This window comes from Leptidea sinapis, chromosome 44 (assembly GCF_905404315.1).
Source record: "Leptidea sinapis chromosome 44, ilLepSina1.1, whole genome shotgun sequence".
Classification (NCBI taxonomy): Eukaryota; Metazoa; Arthropoda; class Insecta; order Lepidoptera; family Pieridae; genus Leptidea; species Leptidea sinapis.
The window spans coordinates 1,616,425-1,631,819 of NC_066308.1; the positions used below are offsets into that span (position 1 = coordinate 1,616,425).

Here is a 15,395-nt window from a genome sequence, read left to right on the forward strand (position 1 = left end):
AGGACCACACAGTACATTTTTTTTAATTCGTTCTTGCGAACAGGCTATAGTCCGGACCCTTACTGCTTCGTCTTTAGTATTTTCATTTTTGGTGTTTATTTTCAGTATTTTGATTCACAAAAAAGTCCGATAAAGTATTCTCATCTCATCTTTCATCAATAAAATTTTCCTTTTCTGTATGTTTTCACTATTTTTAAAAGTTATTAACAACACGATTCACTTTCCTCTAAGGAAGTAGGAACTTTTTTCGAATCGCTCACTTTGACACATAAGCTATCCAGTTTAGGTTGAAATATTACCTCATGGTACGAATGAATGAACGAACTAAATCAGTTTGCGATTCAGTTGATATCATTTTTGACATTCAATTGACATCATTGCGATTTAATCAGTTGATTTGACGTCAACCTAAATTAGATAGCTCGAATCACGTCGTGGTACGAAATAGCAAACCAGTTCATTTTAGGTTGTCAATTGAATCGAGTTCATGGTAGGCCCGCTGGTCCAATATCAGTCTGTACTTATACTGAATTGGACGTTAGTTTAGCCGTTTTAATAATGTCTCGCGAATGATTTGAGAACAATAACGATACAGAAGCGATTGCAAGACGGATGTAGATACATTTTATGTTATATTTTTGTCCCTATTCGGTATTTTCTTGTCAAAGCAATTGCTCAAATTATGAAAGTTTATTACCTATGCTGAATAATAAAGGTAAGCTATAATAATTCTTAAAACTACTATCATTAACCTTTCCGCATCAGCGCGCTCCGGATCTCGCTGTACACTATAGATCGGCAAGCTTCCGGCATTTTCGCGGCATTTTCCCCGTGTGTATTATTTTACGTGTAGTTATAAAATGCTTATAACTAGGGTGATTTGAGTGACTGTCACTGAAAGCTATTGAAACAAGCTATAAGACCATGTATAAATTATTCATATTGTCTTTCTTTTTTATTTCACAAAGACTTTTCATTCGAAAAAAAGTGTAAAAATAGGTATATTTTAAAATAAATATTGTTATTATTGTTAATTACTTGTTTTATTTATTTCCTTTTATGTTTTTGTAATGAATAGTATATGTTAATTATAAAATTAAGCTTAAATCTCCACAAAGAACGATCTTCGTGTAAAGTCTTGATAACGACCGCTCGCTGCGCCGGCCGGGAACAAGTGGATACATAAGTGCTTTGTCCGTAAAGCTATGACGTCGAATATTGGTGGCCTTGAATTGTAACGGATCGAAATGTGTTTGGGAATTCACTCGTTCATAACTGCGTAGGCAAATAAACCATCTTGTACACCTAATAAGGGTGAAAACTGGATGAGGTAAAAGAGTGCCCCGCGGCACAGCCGCTCTCATTGTTTTTTGAATTACCAGTGCCGGCGGGCACGGCTGATGCGGAAAGGTTAATAAGTTTAAAACTAATATAGTAAAAAATAAGTTACACAAGTTAAAAATGATTAACCCAATACTTCATAGTATGATTAAATATAATTATGAATTAAAATCTAGCGAAATATACATTTTGCGCAGTGCTTGAAATGAATAATATTTATTTCCATTCAGGCAGCAAAGCATGCGAAACGAGATCATTAAATATTGATAATTTCTCGCTATAAAAATAAATTTATAATTTACAGTGTTTTAATACTTATGTTATATTATATTATGTTACTCCCTCCAGGGGACAATTTTTTTAAGTGTAGCTAGCTTATCAACAGAGAAGAGGTTAAATAAATATACTTATCTGTTGTTTCATGTGATTTAGCATAAATTTACATATATGAATACGAGATCAGCTAAGCTTATTAACTGGACAATCAAAAGAACAATATGCACGCCTTATTATATAACTAAAAAGAAAAGTTTTACGCGCATTTAAGCGCATGCTTACGTTACGTTCGTCACAGAATGGACGAGAAATTCCTCATTCTAGATGCCACTAACCTATATCACAGCTCTTTCCTCCAAAAACAAGATATAAAAACGAATTAACCACAAACTGCTTAAAAAAATGGTGGTAAGACCACGCGCCAGAAGTAAAAACTTTAATGTGAAGTCAGTAATTCGATATACAGTGCTCCCAAATTAACGGGCGTAGTCCCGGAAACACCCGAATCATTCAATCGTAAGAGCCCTAAACAATGCACTTGCATTTTGCACCTTGTGCGAAAGAAATAGGAGTCAAATCATGAGTTCACAATACGAAAACAAATCGGGCGGTCGGCTGTGGTAGCCGGTCAGTCTGTCGTCTTTGAGTATTGGTGCCGACTGCACGTGTTCAGTCTATGTGGAATTATATAGAGCTCCTATTATACACCCCTCTTGTTATTATTATTGTAATATAATTCTACTAAATTATGCAAAAGTAATGCATTTTACCTCTCTATATAGATATCGTCTCCCGACGGTTGGGAAATACGACCGCGTTGCCGAAAAGTGGCGAATATCTGTATGCGCATTATTAATTTGGGGACAATGTACAATTTTTTTGTTACCTATTTGTAATTACCTACAGCGTGAAATTACATTGGTGACAAATTACATTGAAATTATCAAACAAATTATAAAAGAAAACAAAATTTTAATCACCCTTATGTGGTTGCACTACGTTTTCAGTAGATGTCAGTGCCTACACTAACTCCCGGCGGCTGGATTGCTTACATACAGAGTGTTGCGAAATGATATTATGAAAAATTGATTTATTTGGATGAATTAGGTATATTATAGTTATATTATAGTAGTATTATATTTTGAAGTGAAAACTTCTTTTGCGGCGTCGAGCACTTTTATTGGGATGGATATAAAATGTTAAACTCGCGGCAGGACACGTGAACTGATAGAAAATTCGTAAGACAGTCATTGAGGTTGTGGATGAAAGTTAATTTTTCTGAGGGATAAATTTTTTAATGTACAATTATTGCAATAGTTCTGAAGCGTTAAATTTTTTATGTAATATAAATTGTCATTTTTGTGTACGAATGCGCAATAAATGAGTATTGTATTTAACCACATAAATGCAAGTACTTTTATACCTATTGAAAAATAAAGCAATTCGTGCGAAATTCCTAACCATTCAAAATTATTCAAAAATGCACAACGTTAATGTTCATGTTTTCACTTCTGCAAGCACTCCGGGAACGCAACCGTGTGGTTATTTAATGTCGCCATTGTACTGCCACGATGCATGATTATACATTAACTCTGACAAGGTAATCTCTGGCTGGTTACGCGCCCTTAATCCACTCGAGCCGATTTCATCGAGAGTTACATATCTGTCTCATTTAACACTTACAATATAAATTACCTACACAGCGCACTTTAAGACGTTTCGTGTTGTCTGCTCTATCTAATATATATTATAATTTAATCTCTTTGCCATAACGGTGATACCACTTCATTGCTTCTCCACATACCTAAAGATTTCACTTTACAAATAACTTTCTTCAAATAAATCGGTCTATTTTGTATATGTGAGTCTACGATCTGTATTTTGATTAAACCCGCACTTAAGTGTATACGTGAAATATTATTAAAATAGTCAGTATTGTGCTCATGAAGCACATTGAAACTGGCAGGAGCACCGCAGTCCGAAGCGATCTGAAACGTATATTACATAAGTAAATACTAAAATATTATTTTAAAGAATTGAGTGAATTTCTATTGTTTTATTCAATTAAGCAAATAAGTGGACCTGACTCAGGTTATCCTGTCCAATTATAAATGTAACAATTTATGATTATGTGAAGGCCAAGCATAAAAAATATACAGCAGAGCTATTATTTGGTTGGTTGAAAAAGAGGAGTGAATCATCGTCCTCAATCTCATCAAAAACGTGGCACAAATCGTCCCATTGTTGGTCAATTGAACGCATTAGTGTGGGCTACTGATAACCTTAGCGCTTCCAACATATCTTGGTGGAAATTTTATAAATCGGTCAACAATACCATTATCAACATAAATCAATAATTAAAATCAATTAAGCACTTGCATCACACCACATTACCACGATATTGGAAATATTTTCATAACAGAGTTAAATATTACTTTCTACACACAAAATATCAATCGAATTGTAGGTGTAATGGAAACACGAAGCAACCGCAGAATGCCTAACACAATGTGAAACACTCTAATCATATCGTAGTTTGATACAATATTACTATTTTCGATTTTTTCCTTTTTTTGCTTACTTTGAGTATTTTTTCGGCAGTCAAAATAATAAAAGGAGTGTGTTTATTGTATAAACTTAATACACTAGCGTAGAGACGAACAAAACATGCGAGAAAGAAGAACATCTCTAACGGAGATACAGCAAGATACAAAAGAAAAGCGAATCTAATGTTACTGTTACATATTTTGTGTTTTGTTACAGTAAGTCTATTTATTAGGCTAGTATATTCTAAGTCTATGATCATCATTATCATCAGCCGAAAGACGTCCACTGCTGGACAAAGGCCTCCCACAAAGATTTCCACGACGATCGGTCCTGCGCTGCCCTTATCCAACGTATTACGGCGATCTTGACCAGATCGTCGCTCCATCTTGTGGGGGATGTCTATGATCGCCACCAACCTATAACGCAAACTGAAATTCGAATTTCTGCAATGGAATTTATACTACCTCCAATAAGGCATACGTCAGAGTGGCGCCGGTTGCGCTGGATCAATGCGGCATAGGGCGGTGGTCGCGTCCGGTACCTCGCCCGCTACAGCTCCCGCTACCGCCTCTCCACTTTCTCTGCGAATTTTACCTGAAACAATGAGTAATAGCTAAAGACTGGCCCTCGTCTAGTCCAGATCTGAACCCTTTGGGCGACAAAATATGGTCACTTTTGGAAGATGTCGCCTGCTCTAAACGACACAAAGAGAGAGTTGCTTAAGAAATCTCTAGGAGAAGCAGTGACCAAATTTCCCATAAAAAGTGCGAAAAAGAATATCTAGTCCTAGCCCTGGATTGACGACAGTCCATACGTGTGTAATGGCTACGCAAGCTTTAGCAAATGTTACTTCTGTCTCTTTAAATGTTCTAAAAGCCTGTGCGTTTCTACAAACTCACAAATAGCACAGAAAAATAAGAAATGAAACTAAGTTATCTGGTAAAACAACTTACTAGTAAAGCACAGGCAACCAGTCTGTTGGTTAGCTTGCAATGATGTTGTCGGTCGTGCCGTGTCCTTCAGTTCTTTCGATTGTTCCGCCAGACACTTCTGGTAATAATCGAACTCTTTAACATACCTGCCGGCAAAATCAATAAATATTAACCAGCTCCAATACCGTTCATACACAGTTCATTGTTCAAGGAATTTTCATCCAAGTTTGTACAGACACTTAACATCAAGTGAATTCAACATTCCCGCGTGTGGCAACATCATCGTTTTCCAATTTGAACGTATTGACCCTTAATTTATATATAGTTGTAATAACAAATACAGCAAGCAACGTGAACACCGATTCGTAAGCAAACTTTGGCTTGTCCAAACAAATACTACGTACAACCAAATTTTGGAATGAGCATTAAGATGATACAATATTGGTTCCTTAAAATGTATAAAATTCCTAGTATATCCAAGATATTGCATAATTCGTATCAATATGTGCTACATACCAAACAGGCGGCCATCTGTTATCAGCCAGGTAATCCCTGGAGGCAGGGCTGAGGTGCTTAGCTCTGCAAACCCTGTCGTAAGCACCGCATAGTCTCCAAGTGCACCACTCAGACAGATTGTGTGCGTTGTGTAACTGCATTTATAAAAAAACACTTTCGTACATACTAAGAGCCAACAGAAATACTTTAGCCAGCTTATTGCTTGTGTAGCATGAGTGTCTGTTGGCAAGAGAGCTACTGGAATCGTTGGGATCCAGTACTCTGAGAACTGCTTGATCACTTGACGCTGCCTAGACACGATCGTTTGTTGTGTTTTCTGCCGAATTTATCACGGGGAGTATTCCGAAGAGCTGTTAGACCTGATTGTTGTTTTAAAGGAACTTCCTCTAAAGTACCACCAAACTATGGAATTGATAATTTGCGCGGTATTTCCAGGACCGTACGACCTTTAAAAGTAGCATGCACAAACAAGTCCCGTAACGTACCAGTGATTCCTCTGGTGTTACAAAAGAGTGATGCTGGTGTTGGTCACTATTTATCAAGTGACCCGTACGATGGTTTGTCCTTCTTATATATTATATATGAATACAAAAAATATTGAATAAAATTACCCTGATTTAAGGAATAATCGCTTTTTCATGGTTTTGAACTTTTTACATTTTTGATCTAATGGGAAATGATAACTTAACATCTAGAAGAACAGGAATAGGATAGTTACCAGTACTATACGGATTTTGATCGTGGGTTTTGGTACTAAGAGGGTTTGGTAACAAAGCACTGACCTGTTTAAATACCATTGGACAGGCTGTTCCATATGTTTGACAGAAAATTTTTTTTTGCCTATTTGAAGCGCCACTCGCTAGTGTTCAGAGAAATAATATTGACGTAAAATGTAGATATCTGAAGTATTTTTGCATTTTGAATTAATCTCATTCGTTTCGTGTTATTTATACTTCAAGAATCAATGTAATAGGGTACACAATTTTTTTTGTAAATAGTTTTCCCACCATCTATCGATGTTTGCTGGGGTTGTCCTCAATAGTTTTAATACCGCAGATTCTCGCTACATGGCCAACAGCGCCAAAATGGCGATATCAAATAGGCACAAAAGCACTTCTGCCGTCAGTCCAGTGGTATATAGTAGAGGTCAGTGTAACAAAGTATAGGGTTTGGTAACACAACATCGGGTTTGGTAACAAGTATAGGGTTTAGTAACAAATAACAAGTTATCCGTCAAGTCTCAGATCTCTTGGTGTATAACAGGATAAAACACATGATAATGCTGCTAATTTTATTAGAGTAAATAAAATCTTCACCTTAACTGGCTCAAGCAGAAACAGAGCTATTTCTACAACTTGATCCTCATCGCCAAGTCTGAAAATAAACAGTAAGCAATATAATGCATGAATTATAATTTCCACGAGAAAATTTCTTCAGGAACTTGGGTAAGAGAACTAAATTATTCTTACCTATCCTGATGCTGCAGCTGATCTATAACCCTCGCCTCCACCAGGTTAACCAGTCTATTCATACACAGACGGTTGGCTAACTCAAGAAGTTCCAAGCATCTCGTGGGTTCCACTATTGGTATTTTGTCTGAATAAATGTAGCACAAAAGTATGTGGAATGCATACATTTTTACACCAGGGAATGATATCTGAAATTAAATATTGCATTTTTTGAACAAACGAGAGGCTTTTATCAGAGGGCAGTTTGAACCGATGTTAAAAAGATTAAGATACATAATACACTTTTATGTTGTGATTCCTCGCACGTTCTTTACTTAAAATTAATTTACGAATTAAATATTAGCGTCAACGAGTATGAGCACATATTTCTTCAGTAGATTTCCAAAGATAGATAAGAAGACACACAATTATTGCACTGTGAAGCTTTGCATTTTGGCATGAATCTATAAAACTGCTGGATTACCCAAAAAATGCAAAGAAATCATAAGTATATCAAAATCATGCCCCAAAATATACCACCTCTCTGCTAATTTGGCATCTCATTTCTTTTTATAGATATACCAACTTTTTCCTTTCAAGAATTGTGACTTTCGAAAGTGTCACACAAACTTGCAACATAAACACCAACTGCATAAATAACTTTGTAATCTCATATGTAATATATTGGATTAATTATTTATTTCTGCAGTTGGTGTATCTAGATTACTGGACCGAAATTGCAAAATATTTTTCTTTGATTTATACACTTAATACTATACTTGTATTCTAAATTTGAGGCTTCTATGTCTACTAGAAGTACCTTAACTTTTGATGATCAGTCAATCAGTCAGTCAGTGAGTGACAAAATTAAGAAACTTTGACTAGTTATAATTTTGTATACTACTGGTTCAAAATAAAATTTTCGAAGTTATAGGGGGTCAAAAATGGCCTTAACTGTTTCGAGAAAAGGTTGGTACCGCCGTGCCACTTATTTTTGCTCGACTTGGCGATTTATTTAGATCTGTAATAACATTTTAAAAAACTTACCACTCTAGAAGTACTCTCCCGAAAATGTCCCTGAAACATGGCTTTCATTGGATCGCACCTTGCCATCAGTATCGCGCGGTGAGCCAAATGTATTCCATCGTCGAGATCAAAAGTAACATCGGCGAACATGTTCCTTTCCACACACATCTCGCAAAGTCTCTGGGGCAAGGGCTGTAAATTTTTACATTTTTTTTATGGACGAACGAAGGACGAACGAGAGTACGGGTCATTTGATTTTAAGTGATCACCGCCGCCCACATTCTTTTCGAATACCAGAGTAATCACAGGAGCGTTTCCGGCCTATTAGGTCGCGCTTTTTTTGAAGGTACCCATGTCGTACCCATATGACTTGACTTATAGTCGGGCCAGCATATAGGCTATATATCGAATATTAAGGCTTTTATTAAATCATATTACGCTTTAGTTAGTAGTTAACATAAGATGCCAGTTGGAATGTAACGCTGTCATCTGGGCTCCTCATCAAGCCAAGAATAGTCTCACGCTATAGTGTATCTATCTTATATATATTCTTTCGGTTTAACTTCGAAAACTATTGAACCGATCGGAATAATACTTACAACACAACAAGCTGCATCTTACGGTGCAGCTTGTTTCGGAGAAGATTATATTTAATATGATATGTTGGTGATTACTTGTCCAAAATTATTCTTTTTGACTTAGAAATACCTACATAATAACTTCGCAATACAAATTCAGTCAAGCATTTGAACAAAATTGATTCATGAATCAATTTTTGCCGATAGTACCTCTATCGATATCCTACAATGATATATGATGATATTTTGATAAAATGAATAAATATTTTCACTATGTAGTGTTCCAAATATTAAAACCATAATTCTACTTTAGTTGATCTTCAACAGTTGACCAGTATGGTTGCCTTCTAATACCATATTCGCACATTATTAAGTGAAGTAATTGTAAATTCTAATAAAGCGCTTATCGTGAAGATGACGTTTTATTCTACGACCTAAAACTAGTACAATAATATATTAATGAGAACTTTAAAAGTACTTACAGTGTGGAACTGTAGCATGAATCCTTTATCGAACAAAAGATGCTTGTCCAGTATGAACTGGCTCAGCTTCGTTAGCTCGGGGAATCCCAACAGCTCGGCTGCTTGACGGATTTCCTGTTGATGTGATGAGAGAGTCACCAGATAACTAGCAGGTAATATTGTAAAATTTTATCGATACAGTTACAATAGTTACAGTTGAAATATTCAATTTTAAAAGAAAACTTTTTTAATAATATATACTGGGATAAAGTACTGCACCTGTATGCATGCGGGCCGTCACTCAGGGCCGTTTATGCCCACCGAGAGCGCTCAATAGATATTGCGAACGCACGAACGCTTACCTAATTCCTCGCCTTATTAATGAAATACCCACTGATGTACGGGACAATATAAATCCTCGTAATATCAAGAAACAACTGAAGTCCTAATTTTTAAGTCACACTATTGCACACGAGAATGTTACTCTAGATTAATGAGAAAAGATATATGTTACACATTTAAAATACCTTTTATAAGTATTAAGTAATTTAGAACTGAACTAAATCATAACATCCACTCACAGAAAAACTTCATATTACAGGATTTAATAAGCTTATGGTCTTTGCTATAATTCTTTAAAATTAATGATTTAATTTAAAACAGTCAGAAGAATGCGTGATAGATCTGAGGATCTCCATGTCACCAGCATACAATATAAGAGTTCACGAAAACATGTATGTTGTTGTCATTTATAAATAAATAAAATAGAAGAGGTTTTTAAATCATTTACTACTTTCTTCCAAATATATTGAAATTACTGTACTGTCCAAAAACATAGCGGCAGCGGCAAAAGTTTTATGAAAATCCATTTAATATCTGTCGTGGTTTAGAGGCGAAATAATTCACAAATTAAACTCATATTTATCGTGTAATATTGAAAAATGGAACGATTTTTTACTCTGAAACATGGCAACCAAAGAGGTTACTTAACAAAGGTCTTAATTATATTTCGAACTGGCTTGCAAATAGATTGCTATTTTTTTTAAAACAACAATTGAACACTTTATCGCGGAAAAATAATTGTTGTTCGTTGTTCGTCATTTATTTGTAAAATTAGGATTTGACAAAATGAGTTCAAGTGAAGACAATAAGTGTGATGTAGTAATTTTAACACCACTTGAAATTTAAGAGGCGGCAGGAGCCGTTTATTTTTAATTTCCGCACATAATTTGAGAAAAGTACTTTACCAGCCTTGGCCACAACTAGGTACGAGTATTTAAGGACAATAGTGTAAATGTGGATGACGCGAAGCCGATGAAAATATAATAAAAACAAAACAAAAAGAAACACGTAAGTCCTCTTTTCTTTTGCTGGCTGCTGCAGTAATGTACTATTAAAAAAAAATAACATCTGGACATAATAATAAGACAGAGAAAAACAAGATTTGTTTGAAGGAACGCCGCTTATGTTGGTTAATTGCGTACCAACCTATTATGAACCCGCGGCACCCCCATTTAAATTTTACGTGGACTGTGGAGCAATAGAGCATCAAAAGGAGCACCTTCTTCTTCTTCGTCCGCCACTCCAACTAGCGAAGTTTGGCAGTCAGCTTTGTATATTCATGCATCAGCTATTTATTCTCCGCGAGGCAAATACGTTCTGCCGCACTCGCGATACCTATCCATTCTCGGATGCTGCGCAGCCAACACTTTTTCCTGCGACCTACGCCTCGTCTTCCGGCAACTTATCCCATCATGATGAGTTGTAGGAGATCGTACCCTCGTGCCTAAGCACGTGCCCTAAATATAAGACTTTCCTCATAATGATGGTTTACATGAGTTCGCGTTTTTTGATTGACGCGGCGCAAAACTTCCACATTGACCTTGTGAGTCCAACTAATGGCCAACATAGGTCTATATGCCCGTATTCCGTAAGCTTCTATATGTTTCCTGAGGTCTTCTTTAATAGTCCAAGCCTCACATCCGTATAGAAGCATAGGCCAGATGTAACAGCGCAGGAAACGAGTGCGCAAGGAAATGCAAAACCGCGGTTACAAAGTGCTTTTTTCATTTTGCCAAAGGTGCTTCGAGCCACTTCAATTCTGGTCTTGATTTCCTGGTCGCTATTCCAGTTCTCATATTTTAAAAGGAGCATAACCAGAATAGGTTTTGCTGGTTATTTCTGAACAAAAAATGAACTTTTTGTTTTCCCCTCGTGGAACACATCACAGTCTCAAAAATCAAAATTTATGAAAGACGCGGGACTCGATACTCTCGGGTTTCGTCCGAGAGCTCGGAAATTGGGAAAAAATAGACCCGCATCGTTCATAAATTTTGGTTACAATTTTAATTAATCCCAGAAGTGATATCAATTTAAATATAACAAATTGTTTATTCTTTTCTTACTTCTATTTATTATTAAATGGACTGAATAATTCGAGAGAAACTATTGAAATAGCGTATCTAGAAAAATATGAAGTATGTATACGTACACGTGCAAAACTTATTAAATATAAGCGAAAAACAAAGTATGTGTGTCTAAAAGAAAAAAAATATAAAATAATAAATGTAATTAATAATAATGATTAATGATTTATTTATCATAATAAATTACCAGTAATAATCCGATAGCTGCGGACTGCAGGACATATTATTAATTTAATATTATTATTTTTTATTTATTTATTATAATTCAGATAGAACACAGAGTACATAATATTAATATAAAATAGAAGCGGTATTCGTGATGAAAGCTGCAAATTTATAGAACATAAATACTTAGTCTTGTTGGTACTCAAATTTATTCTACAAAATAAAGCTGAGTATAGGAATAAGCTGATTCACATAAATGACCTCAAAACTTTATTTGGTTAATGTCAATAATAGGTACTCAAAAGCTGTCAAATGCAAAGGGACTATGTATTTGAGAGATTTGTTGATTTATGCGAAATTAAGTTGACAGTTTTATTCATATCTATGATAACTAAAAATATAACTAAACAGTTATTTTAGCAGTTTCACGTTGCAGTATCGTTATAAGGATATATAATAGTATATTTATTCTCTTTGTTAAATAAGACAATTGACCATCCGGGTATAACTGATTTATAAAACGTCACTGTCAATATTAATGACATTGACAAACACGACTTCAGATATTAGTTTGGCTCTTGGATTCTTCGAGTCTTCGTATCGTTAGAGGGATATATTATAGTATATTATATATACTCTTTGTTAAATTAGACAATTGACCATCCGGGTATAACTGATTTATAAAACGTCACTACTGTATTCACAATTAATGACATTGACTCTTGGATTTCTTTGAGACTTATAAATTATAATATAGCCTATCGTATTACATATTCAATTAAATAGTTTTTCAACACTGCCAGCTTGACACATATTTTATTTTTGACAAAATATATATTTATAAAGACCTCTTTTTTTTTTTAGGTTACCTATCCGTCTGAGTTAATCCTCAGAGGAATTATAACAAAGTAAGCCTTACAGAGACAAATAATAGAATATATAATTGAAGGATCAATTTCTGATGGTTTAGGTAGCGTATATGAACATTTTTATTGAAGTTATACTTCTTTAGGCGCGTTATGAAAAATGATGAGAGTGAAATTTTAAGATGCGCGCGCATCACTGTAACACAAAAGTAACAAGTTGAAGTTGGTTCCTAAAATTTTCTGACGTTTGCGTCATTCGTTTTTGTTTTTGGTTTCTTTGTCCATTATTAGGACAGGCATTAACATTATTAGACATTAATTATTTAATAATTAACTGTCAAAGCCATCTTTGCAAGATGTTTACAAAATTGTTCTTTCTAAAAACGTAGAATTGCACGAGGAATAAATCATTTTAATGATTTTTGCTTCGTTAGGAAGAGCTAAAGAAGTATAACTTCTTGCGTGCATACATAAGTATACACACACTCTTACAACGTTGTTCTATTTTTACAGCGTTCAGAACTTCATAATATGGCTTCTCTATTCAGAATACTCCTATACCGCACAGCGTTAAGCAAAAATTAATTCTACTTTTTTTGCTATAAGGTTGAAAATGCGGGGATCACCCACCTGTTGTTTGAATGCTGTACTGTCGATAACGCCAGTGTATATGAAATTGATAATTTCTTGCATCACATTTTGTGATATAAGCTTGCTCATAGTCACAATAGTTTGGGTCTGCGAAGTCGCGTGCTGGATTTTGTCGCACTGAAAATAATTTGATTTAATATATTACTGAAGATAGAAAAAAATACTTTCAGATTTCTACTCTAATGAGTCGTGATGCATAAATTGAGTCTGAATTGTCTGAGTAAGTCATAGCAATAATTGATTAGATACGGAGCTCTACGCTCCTCTTGGGGCAGTAAAGTTCTCGAACGGCTGCCACGTACCGGAAGATGTAGTGTTGGTATGCTTCCCACAAGATGGACCGACAATCTGGTCTTCCGGTTGAAATGATGATGATATGGAGCTCTTCAAACAGAAACACAATAATCCAAGCATGCTACTGCTTGGCACAACTATGGTACCAACTTATGTACTTAGTGAAAACCTTTCTACATAGATCCCACCGTACAAAATCATCAGCCGGAAGAGGTCAAAGATCCACGACGATCGGTCCTGTGATATATATTCAACGTATTCCGGCGGGGTCTACCAACACTGCGTCTTGGCGTGGTCGCCATTCGAGGACTTTACTACTCCAACGGCCATCTGTCCGTCGAGCTGTGTGCCCTGCCTGATCTCCTCATTTCTGATTCGATCTCGCAGGCAAACTCCGAGAAAAGCCATATCTATTGGTCTCTGAGCGATACTGAGCTTTTTCATAAGCCCCATAGTTAGCAACCACGTCTGCGTTCCGTATGTCATCACTGGCGACACACACTGGTTAAAAACCATCGTCTTCACACACTGTTGTATTTTTGACGAGAAGATTTTACGAAGCTTCCCGAACGCTGCCGATGCGAGTTGCACTCGACGTGACGACATCTTTCCCGAAGTTTAAATAATTCATAAAAATTAAATGATTCAGTGAAATTATTACCACATATTTAGTATTCAAATTCAACCCAGTTTTAGATGAATTGGTCTACTACTTCTATATCAACGCTACCTACATAGTCCACGACTTCGTTCACATTACGCCTTGTCCAAATACAAATAATTCTTTACTACAAATACTTTAACTCGCCTCACTACGCGTGCCTACTCTTTCTCTTTTGTTCCATAGTTTTATTTTACCGTCAGTGGCTAAATGTGCACCCGGCCTAAAATTCATATCGCACTCCCCGGGGAACTCACAAAATTTTGGAAATTATACTATTTTCGACATCAAGGAGTAAAAGCGTAACACACAAACTTACATTCACCTTTAGGTATATATATTTAGGTATATTTAATGTTTATTTATATACAATAGGTACTATCTAGTGCCACCTATATAGATATTTTATGCAGTGACCAACAATGTACTGAGTCAGCTCCTTTTAGCAGAGAATCACGCGCCGCACAGTTCTTTTAATTATTTTTTTATATTTTAATAATTTTTGTTATCTATTTCATTCAATTTAGTATTTTAAGATTGTATTATTTATACTGTAAATTAAACGTGTATGTTTTTATTGCTAATAAAGTGTTTCTATTCTATAATTTAAAATATTTACTAGGATACCTTCACAACTTTGATTGACAAAATGGCGGGATGGTTGACTTCTCTGAACAAATCCGGCGGCTTCTTACAATTGTCGCTGAGAGTTAAGATCTGGCAAGATGAACGACGCTTTATGTGATCCCATACTCTGAAATTAATGAAACAGTACATTAGAAACTAGTGTGCTAGCTAAATTGATCATTACGCTCAATTATACGCGAGAGCCTTATGGGAAACCTCATTATCGCTCAGAGGGCAATTGAGAGGGCTATGCTCGGAGTTTCCCTGGGAGATCGAATCAGAAATGAAGAGATCCGTAGGAGAACCATAGATCGACATACTCCAAATGATTGCGAAAGTGAAGTAGCAGTGGGCAAGGCACGTAGTTCGACGGGCAGATGGCCGTTGGAGCAGTAAAGTCCTCGAATGGCGACTGCTAAGTGTGCATGAGTGTCATGTCACTCATGCACAATGTCGTTTGTACGACGTTACAAAACGATTTTATTTTCATGATAACAATACTGATAATAACCAATCTCGTCGCGAAAATGGGAAAATGGTTTTATAATAAACGTGGCCTACGAAATTTACCATAAATACA

The 15,395-nt window shown here is 35.7% G+C and overlaps 1 protein-coding gene across 1 annotated transcript in view; it reads right to left on the reverse strand.

Moving 5' to 3' along the window:
- Positions 1 to 1,417: 1,417 nt before the first annotated feature.
- LOC126977206 (rho-related BTB domain-containing protein 1) overlaps positions 1,418 to 15,395 on the reverse strand; it is a 37,900-nt gene continuing 23,922 nt past the window's right edge. Inside the window, exons 9-19 of the mRNA XM_050825921.1 lie at positions 14,816 to 14,942; positions 13,213 to 13,350; positions 11,739 to 11,762; positions 9,147 to 9,260; positions 8,108 to 8,278; positions 7,082 to 7,269; positions 6,929 to 6,986; positions 5,613 to 5,746; positions 5,118 to 5,242; positions 4,629 to 4,758; positions 1,418 to 3,605 (exon numbers count right to left, since the gene is read on the reverse strand). Coding sequence (XP_050681878.1) covers positions 4,646 to 4,758; positions 5,118 to 5,242; positions 5,613 to 5,746; positions 6,929 to 6,986; positions 7,082 to 7,269; positions 8,108 to 8,278; positions 9,147 to 9,260; positions 11,739 to 11,762; positions 13,213 to 13,350; positions 14,816 to 14,942 — 1,192 coding nt within the window. The 3' untranslated portion in view covers positions 1,418 to 3,605; positions 4,629 to 4,645. The remainder of the gene's footprint in view (positions 3,606 to 4,628; positions 4,759 to 5,117; positions 5,243 to 5,612; positions 5,747 to 6,928; positions 6,987 to 7,081; positions 7,270 to 8,107; positions 8,279 to 9,146; positions 9,261 to 11,738; positions 11,763 to 13,212; positions 13,351 to 14,815; positions 14,943 to 15,395) is intronic.